Source organism: Brassica napus, chromosome C5 (assembly GCF_020379485.1).
Source record: "Brassica napus cultivar Da-Ae chromosome C5, Da-Ae, whole genome shotgun sequence".
Classification (NCBI taxonomy): domain Eukaryota; kingdom Viridiplantae; phylum Streptophyta; class Magnoliopsida; order Brassicales; family Brassicaceae; genus Brassica; species Brassica napus.
The window spans coordinates 891,106-909,476 of record NC_063448.1 but is presented as its reverse complement, the minus strand read 5'-3'; the positions used below and the strand labels follow the sequence as shown (position 1 = coordinate 909,476).

Sequence of the window (18,371 nt, the reverse complement as noted above, 5' to 3'; positions counted from 1 at the left end):
TTAATTCCAGCATTTTATACAAGACAACTGAGAGAATGTTAAGACTTGCAAAAAGTTGAATACCATAGCACCTTCTCTACTCTCCTCTAGAAGGTACTCTGAACTAAGCCACATATTTGAAAGTATTGGGGTTTTTGGTGTCCCTCTCTAAGTACTCTCTGCTGATCAACTCCTCAATCCTTTTCTTGATCATCTTTACATCAGGCTGCAAGATAAAACAAAAACAACCAATAAGAAGATGTTCTTAATCTCCAAATATGAAAACCAATGTGACTATACACACTCTTGTTTTTGTGATTTACCTTGAACATTCTGCTAAGCTGCTCAACACATTCAGAGACCAACTGTTGATGCAGCAACACTTTTCTGCTCTTCATGATCCTCACAATACAAGCATCAATCGCATAGCCTCTATCTTTATCAACGTCTTCAACTACTTTCTTGCGGTCATCCGCTGGAGGAAGAGGCACCTGTTACACAACAATCATTAGTAGCTAGTCTTTTTTCTTTGTTGGAAAGAAGACAATGAATCTTATGCATACATACCTTGATTCTCCTCATTTTATCTGTGAACTTGGTGTTGAGTTCGAAAACATCCGTTGTAGAGATACTCTTTGAGGCTGGTTCCTTGTTAAGAATCTTGTACTTTGAGCATGAGAGTGAATGAAGCACCCTTACAAGATCTTCATGGCTGAGGTTTAGTTGTTCAATGATCTCCTGGTAGGTTACTCTTTCTGTGTTGTTGAATAGACACAGCACAACAGCCTGAAAGAAAACAGATAAATCAAAATATATAAGTCACGAGAGAACAAACCAAAAAAACAAAAGGATATATGTATAAATATATATAGATACCTGGTAGGTAAAAAGGACCAACTCGATTGATTTATGATCAAATCTTCCAATAACATGACATGTTCCCAGAGAATAAATCCAGCTGAGCTTCCTCTTAGTGGTTTTCGATTGGTAATAAGAGTTGAAAGCGTCAACACACTCGACCATTTCACGTGGTAAATTGAGGTCGGTGGATGTTTTGTAACTCGGCCAAAAACCTGTGTTGAGAACAGTGACTGCCAAATCAATCCCACCTGGTTTAGCTTTTAGATATCCCTCGAAGCCCTTCTGATTTTCTTTGGCCAATTCCATATCAGTCACCTATAAAATGTACAAAAGGTTACTATTAAAACAAAGCAAGGAAAATAAAATAAAATCATTTATAACGAACCATGCCCTCCATCTTAGATGTAAACTGGCCACCATGTTGTCCTTTGAGCTTTGTAAGCATACTTCTTTCATGCTCATCATTAACTTTGCGATCAAACAAGAGTCTACGTGCTAGCTTCTTCCTGCAAACAACCATTAAAGCATTAGCGTGAGCAATAAGATACAAATACACATTGGAGGCGGAGACGTGTTACCTATAAAACTCGGCAAAAAGATCCTTGTCACTTATATAATCAAGCAGATTAACCACCTGTAATCATCATGTAAAAAGAACTATTAGCATTAAAAAGCCAAGAATAAAATGAAACTGATGGACAGAGATTTTTACATTGTCAATCTCAGCTTCAATAGCTTCATCACTCTTTCCTGACTTCTTGAAAAGATTGTCGCAAAAGGTTGCAAGCAACTCTGCACTAGAGCTTCCACCCACTTTCTTGTTACAGAAGATTTCAAAAGCTTCTTTCAACGCCTTATGGAAGAGGGTATGGTTCTTGAAACAGTCCGTGACATAGACCATGTACTTATCGTGTAGGTCTATTATCTTCCCGACAAGGACCTGTCCCTCCACGCTACCAGTAGTAGCTGAGTCTTGGGCTTGTTTGATAAGTGCATTCCCTTCACTAGTAACATGAAGCCTGAAGGCTTCAGCAACAGGTTCCAAACCTTTGGTAATTGGGTTAAAAAGCCTGTATATCCTGGAGAGATCATCCATCTTGTCATCTCTCAGCAACGCACATAGGTGCTCTTTCTCTAGAAGCTGTTTTGCAACCGAAACCAACAATTTTTCCTGCACAATCTCAACTAGTTTGGGCTCGGTGGTTGAGTGAAGGTAGTGAATGACTCTCTCCTTCTCCTTTTTCAAAGACTCCTCAGACTTTATCATGTATTCAGGGCAAGAATCCTCCTGGATCCAGCTTGAGGCCTTGCGTGAGTAGTAAGACGCCGTGTCTTCAAGCAAGAACATCTCAAAATCCTTTTCATACCTTTCCATAGTTCCCATCCCACTCTGAACAAAGATGTCTACTATGTTTTTCAGTAGTTCCCTCTCAATCTGTTCTCCCTCACGTTCTTTATGAATCTGTTAAAATACAAACCGTGTTAGCTATAGTTAGATAGATACTCAGTCACAGATTCTATTATATATATATATATATATATATATATATAAATGTGCTTACCAGTGCCATAACAACATCTTTTACACTGACTTGCACCTCAAGGTAAACTAGGTCGCGGAAGGACTTCATGGCAACTTCAAGAAGTGATGGGTAGTTTCTATATGAAATGAAGAAACGTTCAAGATAGTTGAAGAAGTGGGATAACCACTTAACGAACACTTTGTAATGATCCCACTTCCGAGAAAGCTCTCTCAGCAGATACTCATCCTGCTTCAGCTGAATACAAGGCAACACCTAACCCACACAAAAAAAAAAAAAAAAATATATATATATATATATAAAACTTTTTTTTCTCAAACATTAAAGAGAGAAGTTAAAACTCAATACCGTTTCGTTGGCATAGTGTTCAACAATGTCGTGGTACTTATGATAAAGCCTCTGAGAGTAATTGTGAGGGTCTTCCTGGATGCACATATTGTAGATTGTTGTGTATGCCTCTATGTATTGTTCACGATTAAACGGTTTCTCAGACGTCTCTTCTTCAAGAATCCTTGTAAGCTTGGAAACACCAGTTTCCAAGCACTTACATCCTTGCTCATACTCAATGATCGTGTCGCTACACATTTTCTGCGATGAAAGTAATAGAGAACGAGAATCTTTAGCATTGATATTCAAACCCTAACCTTACGCATCACCAACTCAGCGACGATACTCAACCATTGAATCAAAAACAAGCCCAAGACTAAGAAATGATAAATAGTAAAATAGTAAAACCCTAATCAAGATGGTGAACGTACCTGAAGACTCCCAGGTCGTATCGTATTCCAAAGGGGGTTTTTGAGAGCTGTGAAGACTGCGAAATTGAGAAATGACTGTGTATTTATAGGGTCCGAAAAGCAGTGAAGCTGTTAAGAATTTAAATCGTCAATTTTTATTTTATTACTTTTTCAATACAAATGACTAAGGAAATAAAAATCTGAAAACTAATGACTAATGAGATATTTTGATGGTAAACGACAATTCGATGGATATGATTTCAGTCACATTAATTGGTGATTGTGTTTTTATAGTAGAGATCCCTGAATTTGTGATTATATTTATTTTTCACGATGTGAATTTATTTTGTTGATAGATAATATAATAATACAAGGATAAGCGCATGTTGAGTTTTATTTGTATATATTATTGACAATTTTTTTATATATTTGATCTTTTTATTTATATATACAATATTTTTTGTTGTTACTATATAATTTATATCCAATGGACCGGATCAATTTTTATTAAAAATCGTAAAACTAAACTATAATTAATATATCACAGGTTGATCGAATTGAAAATTAAACAAATTACGACACAAAAACTTTATTTTTTTCACCGAAAACATTTTTGAAAAAAGTGAACAACATTGTTTGCACAGTTGAATTATTTTGACATTTATCTTCCATATGGTTTTGAAAGGTTTCAGATCAACCATCGAATTGATACATATCAATTAATGTTTTTAATCGTATACTTAAGGAAAACTTACATTTTTTTTGTAATTTAAAGTCGTTTTAAAAATTTCAAATTATAACATATAAGAAAAACATAACATATAAGGTTTCCTCATTTTTGTAATTTAAAGTCATTTTAAAAAATTCAAAATATAATATATAAGAAAAAAATCTAATTTTTTATTATATGGTTAATGTGATTGTTTAATTTTTTTAATAATATAAAATTAAACAGAAATGAAGAATGATGCAAAAATTGTTATCAAATCTTTATTATTCATAGTCATTAATTATCATATATATGTTAATCATATTAGTTAATTCCGTAGATTTTATTTAAAGAAAGAATATATGCTTCTTATATTATAATGTTCCCTAGTAATTGAATTTAGACCAACATGTTTTTCAATTAATTTTTAAACTGTCGCGTAAGCTAAATTTACATCCTAATTAAGTGACACTTAAACCTGGTATCTTTTTAATTAGTAAAAATTTAAGGTTACAATTTTTTTAATGATTCTCAATTTATATACAGGGGATAATGATTTGATTTACAAAAAAAAAGATGATATTTTTGATAGTTTAATGTTTTCAGCTCTTACCAGTTAGTTGTTCAACTCGTTTTAGTTTAAGTATGAACTCTTTGTTGGTTTGATTATTTTCTTGAGCTTTGCTGAATCTCGAAATTAATTCCATATAATTATAGTTTGTGTTAACCTCACGAAACTAAAAAAAGTTAGTATAATCGTTTTTGTACTAAAGTGCTCTTAATTATGTAATGAAACGAAACGAAACGTAAAGAAGGGTTGAAGAACGGATAGAACATAAAATAATATTATTCCTTCCGTTATAAGTTAATTAAGTGTAGTTTTTGAACTTTTCACACATTAACAAATATGATTAAAAAAATTATATTATACGCTTTAACCAAATACAAAATCTTTTTTTTTTCAATCAAGCCTCTAGAATGGTCCTCATTTTTTTTTAGTTTATTACAAGCTGATACTAAGAAAATAAAACTTCAAAAAGACTTTATGAAAAACATGAAGTAACTTTCTAATGTTTTTCATCCGGATTTAAAAGACTTTTTATGAAAGAAATGAAGTAGTTTTCTAATGTTTTTCATACTTGGTTTGAACTAGAGTGTAGATCCCTAGTTTGAATCTGTATCACTGGAACAATATTCATCGCTTGAGATACAAGAAAGGTGGTGAGTCTTTACGTGGATGCCAGTAAAAGCAATATGTTCCTCGCTTTTGTATTGCGAAAGAAGGTTCTGAATTATATATATAATAACTTAACTGTATATATATGTAACTATATCATTGGGTAATCGATGAGCAATACAAGTCATCCCTTCATGGACTGCTTAAAAATGGTGTTCAATCTATTCCCAAATTGGAAGCGTGCGACAGAAGTTAAAAAGCTAGGTAAGATATATCTATATAGGTTTATATATGTAGATGTACTCAGATAAGCATGCATGATTTCTCATTTATGAATTTCGTTTCTATGATTAGTCTTCTTTACACTAAAGAATATGGAATTGATTAAAAGTTGCAGGTTACAAGCTTCATGGTAATCCTTTCTCCACCAACACAAGGCGTGTTCTCGCTGTTCTTCTTGAGAAAGGGCTCTCTTACGAGCCGATTACCGTCGATTTGAAAACCGGTGAACACAAAAAGGATTCTTTCCTCGGTCTCAATGTAAATGCTATCGCCTGTAGATAGATTACTTTTCACTCAAGGCATGCCAGATCTGTTTTATAAGCTAAAATATCATGTGTTAACTTTATCTTTATGCTACACTCTCATGTTCTAACTTTCAACCATGGTTATTACTAATCCACCTGTTTGATCAGGTTTGTGGTAAATCATCTGCATATACATTTAATTTTGTTTGATATAGGTTCAAAATCTTTAATACTCAAGTGATTAGTTACTTGTAACTCAAAGATTTCAAGTTTTATTTTAAACAGTGTATTATTGATGCAGCCTTTTGGTCAAGTCCCAGTTCTTGAAGATGGTAACCTTACGCTCTGTGGTGGGTTAATCTAAATTACGCCCTAATTAACAACATACTGTTAAAATTAATTTGTTTATATTGAAATATTTTTCTTGGAATAATTTCATTTTTAATTTTGTTCTTCTAGAGTCTCGAGCCATCACTCAATACATCGCATATGTTCATAGCTCAAGAGGTACACAACTTCTGAATCTTCAAAGCCACGAGACAATGGCAATACTAACAATGTGGATGGAAATCGAAGCTCACCAGTTTGATCCACTCGCATCGAAACTCACTTGGGAGCTAGTCATTAAGCCTCTGTACGGTCTAGAGACTGACCACATGGTTGTCAAAGAAAACGAGGCTGGTCTAGAGAAGGTTCTAGATGTCTACGAGAAACGACTTGGAGATTCTAGATTCTTGGCTTGTAATACCTTTACTTTGGTTGATCTTCATCACTTACCCAATATACAATTCCTTCTGGGAACCCCAACGAAGAGATTGTTCGAAAATCGACCTAAAGTGCGCAATTGGGTGCATGAGATTACGAGTAGAGAGGCTTGGAAAATGGCTTGTGATCCAGAAAAGTCTTGGTTTGGTAATCAGGGGAAATAAATGAAAGCAAAATAAAACTTGTGTGAGAGTGTGTTGTGTGTTGTGTTTGGGTCTTTGTTTATAATCTTGTGTTGTTTGTCTGTGTGGTAGGGTCTTTTAAGATGCTTTGTATTTGGTTTATTTTTATATCTGATGCATATGAATAAATGATTAATAATTCATGAATTCATGAATTTTTATTGTTGTAGTATCATTGGTAATTTTTCTACCAAATTGCATTATTTCAGAGTTATGTATAATATACCTTCTCTGATATTTTGTTGTTTGGTAAGAATATATACCACAGTGAGAAATTATATTTTTTAATATTTTCATACTGTATAAGTATATTTTTGTTTGGTAAGAATATATACCACAGTGAGAAATAATATTTTTAAATATTTCCATACTGTATAAGTATATTATATTAGATATTCCCAGATTTTTCTATTATGTTAGCCATTGACAATTTGACATATACTTTCAATACTTAATTTTATTTAAAACTAACTAATTAACAAAATTAAATAGAAAAACGTAACTATTATGGTTATGTCCCATTTTAATTAATCGAATATACATATTTCTGAAGCTCTATCTCTATGATATAAATACTATACACCAAATCCATCTCAAGAAAAAAAAAACATTTCAGTGTATAGAGAAGGTAGCAAAAATGAGTTCCTCTAAATCATGATTGTGATCATGTCCATTTCTTATGAAGCATACGCATTAGCTCACAAAGATGGTACTTCATAATAATATCTAGATTTCTGAAATTTTCTACATTGTTTTCCTTTGACGATCAATTCTGAATAACGATTTGCTTGATGGGTTTTATTCTTACTCTTCTTCGTAGTAGTACGTACGTCGTATATAATGAGTTAATATAGGTGCAGGATACAAGATTTATGGCTATCCTTCCTCCCCCAACACTAGGCGCGCCTTGGCTGTACTCCACGAGAAAGGTCTCTCGTTCGATCGCATCACCGTCAACTTGACTACCGGTGACCAGCAGAAGCCAAGTTTTCTACCTATTAATGCAAGTTTTACGGACCGCTCGTTAGATTACTTGTGCTCCAAGATATGTTTAGGTCTAAATTCATGGTCGTCAATCCCTTTTTTATTGATACATATATCTGTTTGGTCGACGTGACTTAGCAAGGAATCATCATCTGAATATCCATCCATAATTAACACAGTTTTCTGCCCTAGAGATCAGTTACTTGTGTTTAAAGTTATGGTAAATCTTAGGTTTTATGTTTAACCATCTGTTTATAATATGCAGCCATTTGGTCAAGTCCCAGTTTTCCTAGACGGACATCTTAAGTTGATTTGTAAGTTTTAAAAGTTTGATTACAACTAACTGATCTGAGGATAAACATTTTTCGATTTTAGTTATTTTGATAGATATTTATTTTCCTCAGAATCCCGAGCCATATCTCTATACATCGAGACTGTTCATAGATCAAGAGGCACAAAACTCCTGAATCACAAAAATTACAAGAAAAATGGGAACAGAAACAATGTGGATGTATATCGAATCTTTTGAGTTTGATCCACCCGCATCGATACTCGTTTGGGAGCAAACCATCAAGCCTATGAAGGGTCTAAAGGCGGACTATAAGGTCGTAAATGAAACCGAGAGGAAGCTAGGGAAGGTTCTAGATGTCTACGAAGAACGACTGAAAAACTCGAGATTCTTGGCTAGTAACAGATTCACACATTAGCTGATCTTTTTCATCTTCCTAATATAGAATATCTTATGAACACAACTACAAAGAGACTGTTCGAAACCCGGCCTAACGTACACAGGTGGGTGGCTAAGATTACGGCTAGACCGGCTTGGAAGAAAGCTTGTGACGCCAAAGCTTGGTACGATAAGAAGAAGAATTAGTGAAAATTAAGAATTTTATGTGCAAGTGTGCGTGTCTCGTTTGAGTGCTTATTTTATTTTAATATTTATAAGCTGGTGTTATGAGCTTATAAGAAGCTTGTTGTATTTGTTATATGTAAGTTTGATGTTATATGAATAAAAGGCAAAACTTCTTTTACTTGGTTTTATTTACACCAGTAGTAATATGGTGAATTTAGGATGAACATGTGTCAATATAAGAAAAAACAACTAAGGTGTTTATCAAAGAAAAAAAGAAGAAGAAAAAACTAAGGAAAGAAGTTGACAATTACATGTAAAGAATCCACCTAAGACTTTCAAGATTCAACACTTTATTAAAAGAAAAATGATTAATTAGTGAAATAGGATATTTAATTTTATTAAATAAAATCTATGTAGTTGATAAATGTTGAATGTGTGTTCAATTATTAGGCGGAAGAAAAAGAACATAATATAGAGTGTTAAAAATGAAAGTGATCAAATTAAATAAACTTTATTTCTATTTATAGAAAATAAAAATTATTTAATCTATAATCAAATAATTGATTTTAAATAATTAAGATAATATAAAAATATCAAAAATCTTTAGAATGTAACATGTGTGTCGGTGGTCTTCATTAAATAATCTACATTATCAACGTACTCATTATAGTAATTTAACTTTTGAATCTTTTATTCAACATTTCATTGTACATTGTTTAGCTGACCCAATTGAATAGGAAATGTAATTATTATAGTTATGGTCTCTGCCTGGATATATATGTTAGGATGAAAAGTTTTATAAAGATGGAGAAAGTGTTTAAAGTGTTTGAAGAGAAAGAAATTTTGTGAAGAAGAAAGATTTTATAACTTAGAAGAAGATTTTTATTACTTGTTACAAGCTTTGTTTATTTCTTGGTGATACAAAATGAGAAGAGAGTGGAGGTATTTATAGCCTCCAAAGTACAAAATATCTTACATATTTTAATCTTAAATCTAGAGAATTCTACTTAAAAATCTAGATTATTTTATCTTAATTATCTAGATAATTCTATAAGAATATCTAGATTTTTATTTTAAGGAGGTGGATGATTTTTCTAGAATTTGGGCTAAGTTTTGGATCAACACATGATTAACCCAATAATGTTTGATCCAAATCAAGTTTATTTTTCAACACCCCCTCTTAAACTTGATTTGGTTACTCCGAGTAAGCTCCTCATCTTGATAAAGTCTTCTCGCTTGAGTGGCTTAGTGAAGATATCAGCTACTTGATCATTTGTCTTCACATACTCCAATTGCACATCCATCTTGGTAACACATTCTCTTATGTAGTGATAACGAGTATCGATGTGCTTACTCCGATCATGGAATACTGGATTCTTCGCCAATGCTATTGCCGACCTGTTATCCACAAAGATCTTTGTTGGCTCCTCTTGTGGTAGGTTCAACTCCTTTAGCAAGTTTCGTAACCAAATAGCATGGCAAACACATGAAGTAGCTGCCACATACTCCGCTTCACAAGTAGAAAGGGTGACAATCGGTTGCTTCTTTGACATCCATGTGAAAGCGGTTTCTCCAATGAAAAACACGAAGCCACTTGTGCTTTTCCGGTCATCTACATCTCCACCCCAATCGCTATCGCTATATCCAACAAGCTTGTAATCGTCAGAAATATAGTAATACAAGCCAAAGTTGATTGTACCTTTGATATAGCGTAGGATCCTCTTGGCTGCCTTGAAATGAGTTATTGTTGGATGCTCCATGTATCGACTCACAACTCCAACTGCGTGTAGGATGTCGGGCCTTGTGCACGTTAGATATCGTAAGCTTCCAACCAAACTCTTAAAGAGTGTTGGATCCACACTCTCTCCTTCTTCTTCCTTTGATAACTTGACTCCACATTCCATTGGCGTGCAAACTGGATTTGAGTCATCCATCTTGAACTTCTTAAGCACCTCTTTAGCATAGCCTTCTTGAGTAATGAAGATTCTATTCTCTTCTTGCTTTACTTCAATGCCAAGGGAGTATAACATCAATCCAATGTCGGTCATCTCGAACTCCTTTGTCATCTCCATCTTGAAATCTTCAAACATAATCGGATTGTTGCCCGTGAATATCAAGTCATCAACATATAAGCATGCAATCAATATATCATTGTTTTGAGTTTTGATATAAAGTGCATGCTCATATGGACACTTGATGAAGCCTTTCTCCTTGAAGTACTTATCAATCCGAGTGTTCCATGCTCTTGGTGCTTGCTTTAATCCATAAAGCGCCTTCTTCAGCCTTAAGACTTTGTCTTCTTCTCCTTTAACTATGTAGCCTTGTGGTTGCTCAATGTAGACTTCTTCCTCAAGGTCTCCATTTAAGAAGGCTGATTTGACATCCATTTGATGTATCCTCCAACTCTTTTGGGCTGCCAATGAAATGATTAGTCTAACCGTTTCTAAGCGAGCAACTGGAGCAAATACCTCATCATAGTCGATCCCGGCTATTTGACTATAGCCTTTTGCCACCAATCTTGCTTTGTACCTTTCAACTTCTCCTTTAGAGTTCTTCTTTGCCTTGTACACCCACTTCACACCAATTGCCTTGTGTCCATTTGGAAGTGAAACTAACTCCCATGTATCATTCTTTTGAATTGACTTGATTTCCTCATCCATTGCACTTCTCCATGACTTCTTTTCTTGGGCTTCTTCAAAGTTCATAGGCTCGCAATCCACAAATAGACAAAATAGAGTAAGATTGTCTTGATTTTCGGTTACCTCGTAGATGTCTTGTAGACTTCTAAAACGTGGAGTCCTTTCACTTGAGCTTTCATCTCCTTGAGAACTTGTTGTTGGTGAAGTTGGTGGTGTAGCTGGCTCTTCTCTCGGTTGCTCCACATTCTCTTCTTCAAAGGATGGAAAGAAGTTGTAGTCTTCATTATTTGATCTCCAATCCCATTCTCCTTCTTCATCAAAGATGACATTCCGACTAATGATTGTCTTCTTTGTTTCAGGATTGTAGAGCTTGTAGCCTTTGGAGTTAGCGTCATACCCAATGAAGATGTACTTCTCACTTTTATCATCTAGTTTGCTCCGCTTCTCGTCTGGAACATGAGCGTGAGCAATGCTTCCAAAGACTCTTAGGTGTGAGACTCCAGGCTTCCTTCCGCTCCAAGCTTCTTGTGGTGTTTTTTCTAAAACACTCTTTGTTGGAGAACGGTTTGATATATAAACCGCACAAGCAACTGCTTCTGCCCACAACTCCTTTGGTAGCTTCTTACTCTTGAGCATGCTTCTTGCCATCTCAAGTATTGTCCTATTCTTTCTTTCCGCTACTCCATTTTGTTGAGGGGTTCTTGGCACCGTCAACTGTCTTCGAATGCCATTATCTTCACAATACTTCAGAAACTCCTTGGACATGAATTCTCCTCCTCGATCTGATCTCATGGACTTGATCTTAAGACCACTTTCCTTCTCAACATGGGCTTTGAACTTTTTGAAATTTTCAAACACTTCTGATTTTTGTTTCAAAAAGTAAACCCATGTTTTTCTTGAAAAGTCATCAATAAAGAGAAGGAAATAGTTACTCTTACCAAGTGAACTTGGTTTGATTGGGCCACATACATCTGTATGTATGAGTTCTAGTGGCTTTCTTGCTCTTGTCTCCGACTCCTTTGGAAAACTCATCTTGAATTGCTTTCCAAGTAAGCAACCTTCACACACTTGATTTGGATGATTGATGCAAGGTAATCCTTTCACCATTTCTTTCTTGGAAAGTAGCTCTAAGCCTCCAAAGTTGAGATGCCCAAATCGAAGATGCCAAAGCCAAGATTCCTCCTTGTAGCACATCTTGAGACATCGTGCAATGTCATTTTGAATGTTTAGGACAAACATTCTATTGCTTGACATTGGCACCTTTGTGATGAGATTATTTGCATTATCTCTTAAAGAAAGGCTATTATCTTTTAGTCGAATGTCATAACCTTTCTCTAAGAGTTGTCCTAGGCTCAAGATGTTGGTCTTCATGCTTGGAATGTAGTAAACGTTGGAAATGAATTGATGATCTCCATTCTTTAAGCGGATGAGAATATTTCCTTTACCTTTCACTTCCATCTTCGATTCATCTCCTAAAGCCACATCAGTTTTCACCGATTCATCAAGCTCCACGAACATGCTTTTATTTCCACACATGTGGTTGCTTGCACCACTATCAAGGTACCACTTGTGAACCTCATTTGGTTCATCCTTCTTGTAAGCCATCAACAGCATATCTTCTTCCTTACGCCATTCTTCAACATAGTTGGACTTCTCTTCAACTCTATTGTTGTTTGGAGTTTTACATTCAGAAGCATAATGTCCAAACTTTCCGCAACTATAGCATTTGATGCTTGATTTATCGTACCTTGATTTTGGGTTTCCTCTTCCACGACCTCTTGATGAATTCTCTCCTCTTTGGTTGAAGTTGTCTTCGTATGGTCTCCAACCTCGTCCATTTACACCACGACCTCGTCCTCGAAAATGACCACCACCACGTCTCGGATGATTTCGGCCACTTTCTTCCTTGTGATCAATTCTCATCTTGAGAACTTGCTCCACAATATCTTCTTTTTTCTTCTTCTTTTCTTCATAAGCTTGTAGTGATCCAAGAAGTTGCTCCATCGTCATAGTCTCCAAGTCTTTTGTCTCTTCAATAACGGTGACGATATGCTCGAATTTTGAATCCAATGATCTAAGAACTTTCTCCATGATTCTCACCTCATCTAACTTCTCACCATTTCTTTTTAGGTTATTAGTAACCGTCAAGACTCTTGAGAAGTAATCTGAGATGAGTTCTCCTTCCTTCATTTGTAATGCTTCAAATTCTCCTCTTAGAGTTTGAAGACGTACCTTCTTAACTTGTTCCGCTCCCTTGTAAGATGTCCGAAGCTTCTCCCATGCTTCTTTGGATGTCTTTGCTCCAGCAACCTTCTCAAATGTATCTTCATCTAATCCTTGATGGATTAGACAGAGAGCCTTCTTGTCTCTCTTCCTTGAATCTCTCAAACCATCCTTTTGTGTTTGAGATAAACCACCATCATTCTCCGGTTCAACGAAGCCTTTCTCGACTATCTCCCACACATCATGTGCTCCTAAGATAGCCATCATCCTAAGACTCCAATTGTCATAGTTGCTCTTAGTGAGCAATGGAACTTGGAAGAGAACACCATTATTTGCCATCTTCAAAAGGAACTTAGTGCTCTGATACCACTTTGTTAGAATGAAAAGTTTTATAAAGATGGAGAAAGTGTTTAAAGTGTTTGAAGAGAAAGAAATTTTGTGAAGAAGAAAGATTTTATAACTTAGAAGAAGATTTTTATTACTTGTTACAAGCTTTGTTTATTTCTTGGTGATACAAAATGAGAAGAGAGTGGAGGTATTTATAGCCTCCAAAGTACAAAATATCTTACATATTTTAATCTTAAATCTAGAGAATTCTACTTAAAAATCTAGATTATTTTATCTTAATTATCTAGATAATTCTATAAGAATATCTAGATTTTTATTTTAAGGAGGTGGATGATTTTTCTAGAATTTGGGCTAAGTTTTGGATCAACACATGATTAACCCAATAATGTTTGATCCAAATCAAGTTTATTTTTCAACAATATACACCAAATCTATCTCAAGAAATAACATAAAGAATTTGAGTTGAGAGAGAGAGAGAGGGTAGCAAAATGAGTTTCTCTAGATTGTTGGTAACGCTTTCTCTCATGATGATGATGTCCATTTCTAATGAACCATTCGCATTAGCTCACAAAGAAGGTAAGCATAATAACACCTAGATTTCTGGTTTTTTAAAGAAAAATATCAGTTGAATGTGATATATAATTCTGTTTGATGTTTCGAAGCAGATTCTCTCAAACCAATAATATTATGAGTTTTATTCTCACTCTTCGTCTTCGTAGTAGTATATGATGAGATAATATAAAGTTGCAGAGTACAAGATATATGGCTTTCCTTACTCCGCCAGCACTTGGCGCGTCTTGGCTGTTCTACATGAGAAAGGCCTCTCTTACTATCCCATCACCGTTAACTTGAGAACCGGTGAGCAGAAGAAGCCAAGTTTTCTCTCTATTAATGTAAGTTTTACCTCTCGTTTGATTGCTTGTGTTTCAAGATACGTTTAGGTGTAAATTTTGGCTTTGACTTCATGATCGTCAATCCCTTTTTTATTGTTACGTATATATGTTTGGTCGACTTATAAATAACGGAATCATCGATCTGTATATACATAATTAACATGGTTTTGCTGACAAAAAAAAAAAAGGTTTTCTGCCCTAGAGTAGAGATGAGTTAATTACTTGTGATTACAGTTATGGTACATCTTAGGTTTTATGTTTAACCATCTATTTATATGCAGCCATTTGGTCAAGTCCCAGTTTTACTAGACGGACATCTAAAGTTAACTGGTAAGTTTTGATTACAACTAAACTGATCTCATGATGAACATTCTTTCGATTTTAGTTATTTTGATAGACATTTATTTTCCTCAGAATCCCGAGCCATATCACTATACATCGAGAATACTCATAGATCAAGAGGCTCAAAACTCCTGAATCACAAAAACTACAAGAAAATGGGAATAGAAACAATGTGGATGTATATCGAATCTTTTGAGTTCGATCCACCCGCAACGACACTCACTTTCGAGCAAGCCATCAAGCCTATGACAGGTCTAAAGACGGACTATAAAGTTGTAAATGAAACCGAGCCGCAGCTAGAGAAGGTTCTAGATATCTACGAAGAACGACTGAAAATTTCGAGGTTCTTGGCTGGTAACAGATTCACATTAGCTGATCTTTTTCATCTTCCTAATATAGAGTACCTTATGAACACAACTACAAAGAGACTGTTCGAGAACCGGCCTAACGTACACAGGTGGGTGGCTAAGATTATGGCTAGACCGGCTTGGAGGAAAGCTTGTGACGCCAACGCCTGGTACAATGAGATGGAGAATTAATGAGAACTAATAACTTTGTATGCAAGTGCGTGTGTTATGAGCTTATAAGAAGTTTAATATATGAATAAATGGTAAAACTTATTTAAGTAAATAAGGTTAAACTGATCTTGATAGTGATTAGATCCAATGTGTAAGTAACCAACCATGCGTTTACCTTTCAGTCTATCAAAAGAAATATTCGGTTAGACGGAGGAACTCAACAATACACGTGAACCCAACTATACCGGTCAAACTTTGACGAGTAGATAAAAGAGTATTATAGTAGTGGTCGTTATCAACCCCCGGTGGTTGATAATTTCTCTGATTATAATGTTTTATATTAACTTTATTATTTTGACAAAAAAAAAAACCATTAACTTAATCCTATAAAGTCTTGTACCAATAGAAACAAAGAATCATATACATTAATCAAACTTATTCAAGTTTGGTGCCGCCGGTTTGGTTTTTGTTTATTCACCAAGTACTCCGTTTTAGTTGTATAAATACACTCTACGTATTTATTTCATCAACCTCAAAGATCTCTCAACTTTTAAATACAAAAAAAAAATACAAGAGAAATATTTAAAAAATCAGTCAATGGCAGGAATCAAAGTTTTTGGCCACCCTGCTTCTACAGCCACGAGACGAGTTCTCATCGCTCTGCACGAGAAAAAACTCGACTTCGAGCTTGTTCATATCGACCTCAAAGATGGTGAACACAAGAAAGAGCCTTTCCTCTCCCGCAACGTAAGTATATACTAATATATAATATAATATTTCAAGATAAAAAAGATATACATAGTAGAGAGAATCTTGGTCTGAAAATCTTGAAAATTGTTTTGCAGCCTTTTGGTAAAATTCCAGCCTTTGAAGATGGAGACTTCAAGCTTTTCGGTAAACAACTCTTAATTTTTGAATCTTTAGTTTGGTTCACTTCAACTAGACTAAATTCAGATTCGGTTTAGTATGAAGCAAAAAAATATTAATGATCGGTTTATAAATCAAACCGGTTGAATCTATCAGTTTTGGTATCGATGCCTAATCTTGGATAATCTTTGATTTTGTGAAGAAAGCATAAACACTCAAAATTTAAACTGGATTTTTTTCATCTCTCTTTGTGCAGAATCAAGAGCAATTACTCAATACATAGCTCATGAATACGCGGACAAAGGAAACCAACTTCTCTCGCCTGGATCCAAGAACATGGCAATCTTGGCCATGGGGATGGAAATAGAAGCTCATGAGTTTGACTCAGTTGCTTCAAAGCTTGGTTGGGAACAAATCTTCAAGAACTTCTTTGGTTTGACTACAGACCAAGCTGTTGTTAAAGAAGAAGAGGTTAAGTTAGGCAAAGTGCTTGACAACTACGAAGCTAGGCTTGGTGAGTCTAAGTATTTGGCTTGTGATCACTTCACTTTGGTCGATCTTCACCATATCCCTGTGATTCAGTACTTGCTTGGTACTCCAACTAAGAAGCTCTTTGATGAGCGTCCACATGTCAGTGCTTGGGTTGCTGACATCACTTCTAGGCCTTCTTCTCAGAAGATCCTCCTTTAAGTGAATTTTTAAAAATCAAAAATGTTAATCAGAAAGACTGAATAAATGTGGGGATGACCTCATTGCTCAATTCCCATAAACTTTGTTTCCTCTGTTTTTTTTTTCATGTGTGTACGCTGCTTTTCGGTTTAATGAGATATTGATTTGCATGTAATCTTCAGTTATGAGTCTTGATATATAAAAACAGATTTTTATTTAAAAATCATATTTTAAAGTTAGACTTTAACATTTTTCAAAACTGTAACCTAATATTATAATTGTAAGAAAATTAGTGAACTTTTTCAAAATTGTAAGAAGAAAAAATATTTCAAACTAATCATATAGTATATACTAATATAATTGTGCTGAGATCTCGAAGGAGGAAACTGTGATGCTACATGGGGACATATTGTATGTTATATGTATCTTCATAAAATCTTACAAGAGACTAGAGAGAGCAAATGGGAGAAGAAAGCTATGTGTTGTTTGGCTGTGTTCACAACAAGTCCATGAGGTTGATAACACAGTTCAAAAGGACGTTAATTTTGTATGGTCTTCCAGGAATTTTCTCTTAAGTATCATCAATTCATGTCTTGATGAACAGACTGATTCATTGATCTAAAGATGTTTGAATGCTGTTATGCAACGCGTTATGATTCGGTGAGAAACAAAATTTGGTATTCTTAAAGAGGTTTGTATTATTTTTAAACGTGATTTCGTTAGAAAGTGCTAGTCTAATAATTATCGATTATTTTAGATTAGTTAAAGAGGGGTTAGGTTTTATTGTCCTTGTTTGCTTGGGATAGCGATAGCCCAACTCTTCTCATAGTCGTTGTGGAAGTGAAAACAAATCATAGCTTAAAGATTCAGTGCTCTCAGATCATTATGAAAATATGATAATATTAATATAAAAAAAACATTCAAATGGATAATGAGAAAACGCTTGACCGCTCAAATATATCAAATTGTTTTGGTACATTTCGTGTCAGTTCTAACAAATATTCAACCACTCCCAACAAATCTCCATTAATAAATCATTCATTAATCGTGTTTCAAAAAAAAAAAATCATTCATTAATCGTGTTTCAAAAAAAAAAAAAAAAAATCATTCATTAATCTTTTTTGAATCTCATTGTCAAATGGCATTTATGTAAATACCATAATACATTCTATAATGTTTAAATATTTATCTATTAAACAAAATCACTTAATTTTGATAATAAATAGCATAAAAGAAAGAAAAAAAACAGTAAGTAATGCGGTACCAGTAGGTGACCTTCTGGTGAAAAGAGGTATCAAAATGGACCCGGTATGTCAGGCTTGTGGTTTTCAAGGAGAGTCTATTAATCACATAATTTTCCGCTGCTCCATCGCAAGACAGGTTTGGGCTTTGGCAGATGTCCCTTATTCGGAGAGTGGTTTTGATGAAGTGTCTCATTTTTCAAACTTCCACTCCCTGCTACTCTTAATAAAGAACTCCTCGGTTCCAGAAGGGGTGAGAAACTCGATTCCTTGGATTGTGTGGTATTTGTGGAAATACAGAAATGGAATTATCTTT

General features: G+C 34.7%; 4 protein-coding genes and 1 pseudogene across 5 annotated transcripts; 4 read left to right on the top strand and 1 right to left on the bottom strand.

The window, feature by feature from the left end:
• Positions 1 to 89: 89 nt before the first annotated feature.
• On the bottom strand, positions 90 to 2,966 carry LOC106400200 (cullin-1-like). The gene is made up of 9 exons (XM_048756627.1): positions 2,730 to 2,966; positions 2,403 to 2,618; positions 1,553 to 2,302; positions 1,419 to 1,474; positions 1,226 to 1,346; positions 856 to 1,155; positions 547 to 765; positions 303 to 470; positions 90 to 205 (listed from the first exon to the last, which is right to left on the bottom strand). Exons 1-9 carry the CDS (start codon positions 2,964 to 2,966, stop codon positions 104 to 106), a joined length of 2,169 nt encoding a protein of 722 aa, XP_048612584.1. The 3' UTR covers positions 90 to 103.
• A 2,151-nt stretch (positions 2,967 to 5,117) lies between these two features.
• On the top strand, positions 5,118 to 6,625 carry LOC106399248 (glutathione S-transferase F4). Of its 2 annotated transcripts, none has more exons than XM_013839727.3 (4): positions 5,118 to 5,268; positions 5,402 to 5,544; positions 5,833 to 5,881; positions 5,991 to 6,625. In XM_013839727.3, exons 1-4 carry the CDS (start codon positions 5,175 to 5,177, stop codon positions 6,458 to 6,460), a joined length of 756 nt encoding a protein of 251 aa, XP_013695181.2. In that variant the 5' UTR covers positions 5,118 to 5,174; the 3' UTR covers positions 6,461 to 6,625. The 2 variants fall into 2 exon arrangements, with proteins under 2 accessions (XP_013695181.2, XP_013695180.2); XM_013839726.3 differs by having other exon boundaries at positions 5,121 to 5,268; positions 5,396 to 5,544.
• Positions 6,626 to 7,132: 507 nt separating this feature from the next.
• Positions 7,133 to 8,404, top strand: LOC106400396 (annotated as a pseudogene).
• A 5,267-nt stretch (positions 8,405 to 13,671) lies between these two features.
• On the top strand, positions 13,672 to 15,859 carry LOC106400410 (glutathione S-transferase F5-like). Its single transcript, XM_022702948.2, has 4 exons — positions 13,672 to 14,101; positions 14,276 to 14,418; positions 14,700 to 14,748; positions 14,833 to 15,859. Exons 1-4 carry the CDS (start codon positions 14,014 to 14,016, stop codon positions 15,297 to 15,299), a joined length of 747 nt encoding a protein of 248 aa, XP_022558669.1. The 5' UTR covers positions 13,672 to 14,013; the 3' UTR covers positions 15,300 to 15,859.
• On the top strand, positions 15,702 to 17,037 carry LOC125587381 (glutathione S-transferase F6-like). The gene is made up of 3 exons (XM_048757679.1): positions 15,702 to 16,025; positions 16,124 to 16,172; positions 16,402 to 17,037. The coding sequence occupies exons 1-3, from the start codon at positions 15,876 to 15,878 to the stop codon at positions 16,833 to 16,835; spliced, it is 633 nt and encodes a 210-aa protein (XP_048613636.1). The 5' UTR covers positions 15,702 to 15,875; the 3' UTR covers positions 16,836 to 17,037.
• Positions 17,038 to 18,371: the final 1,334 nt, after the last annotated feature.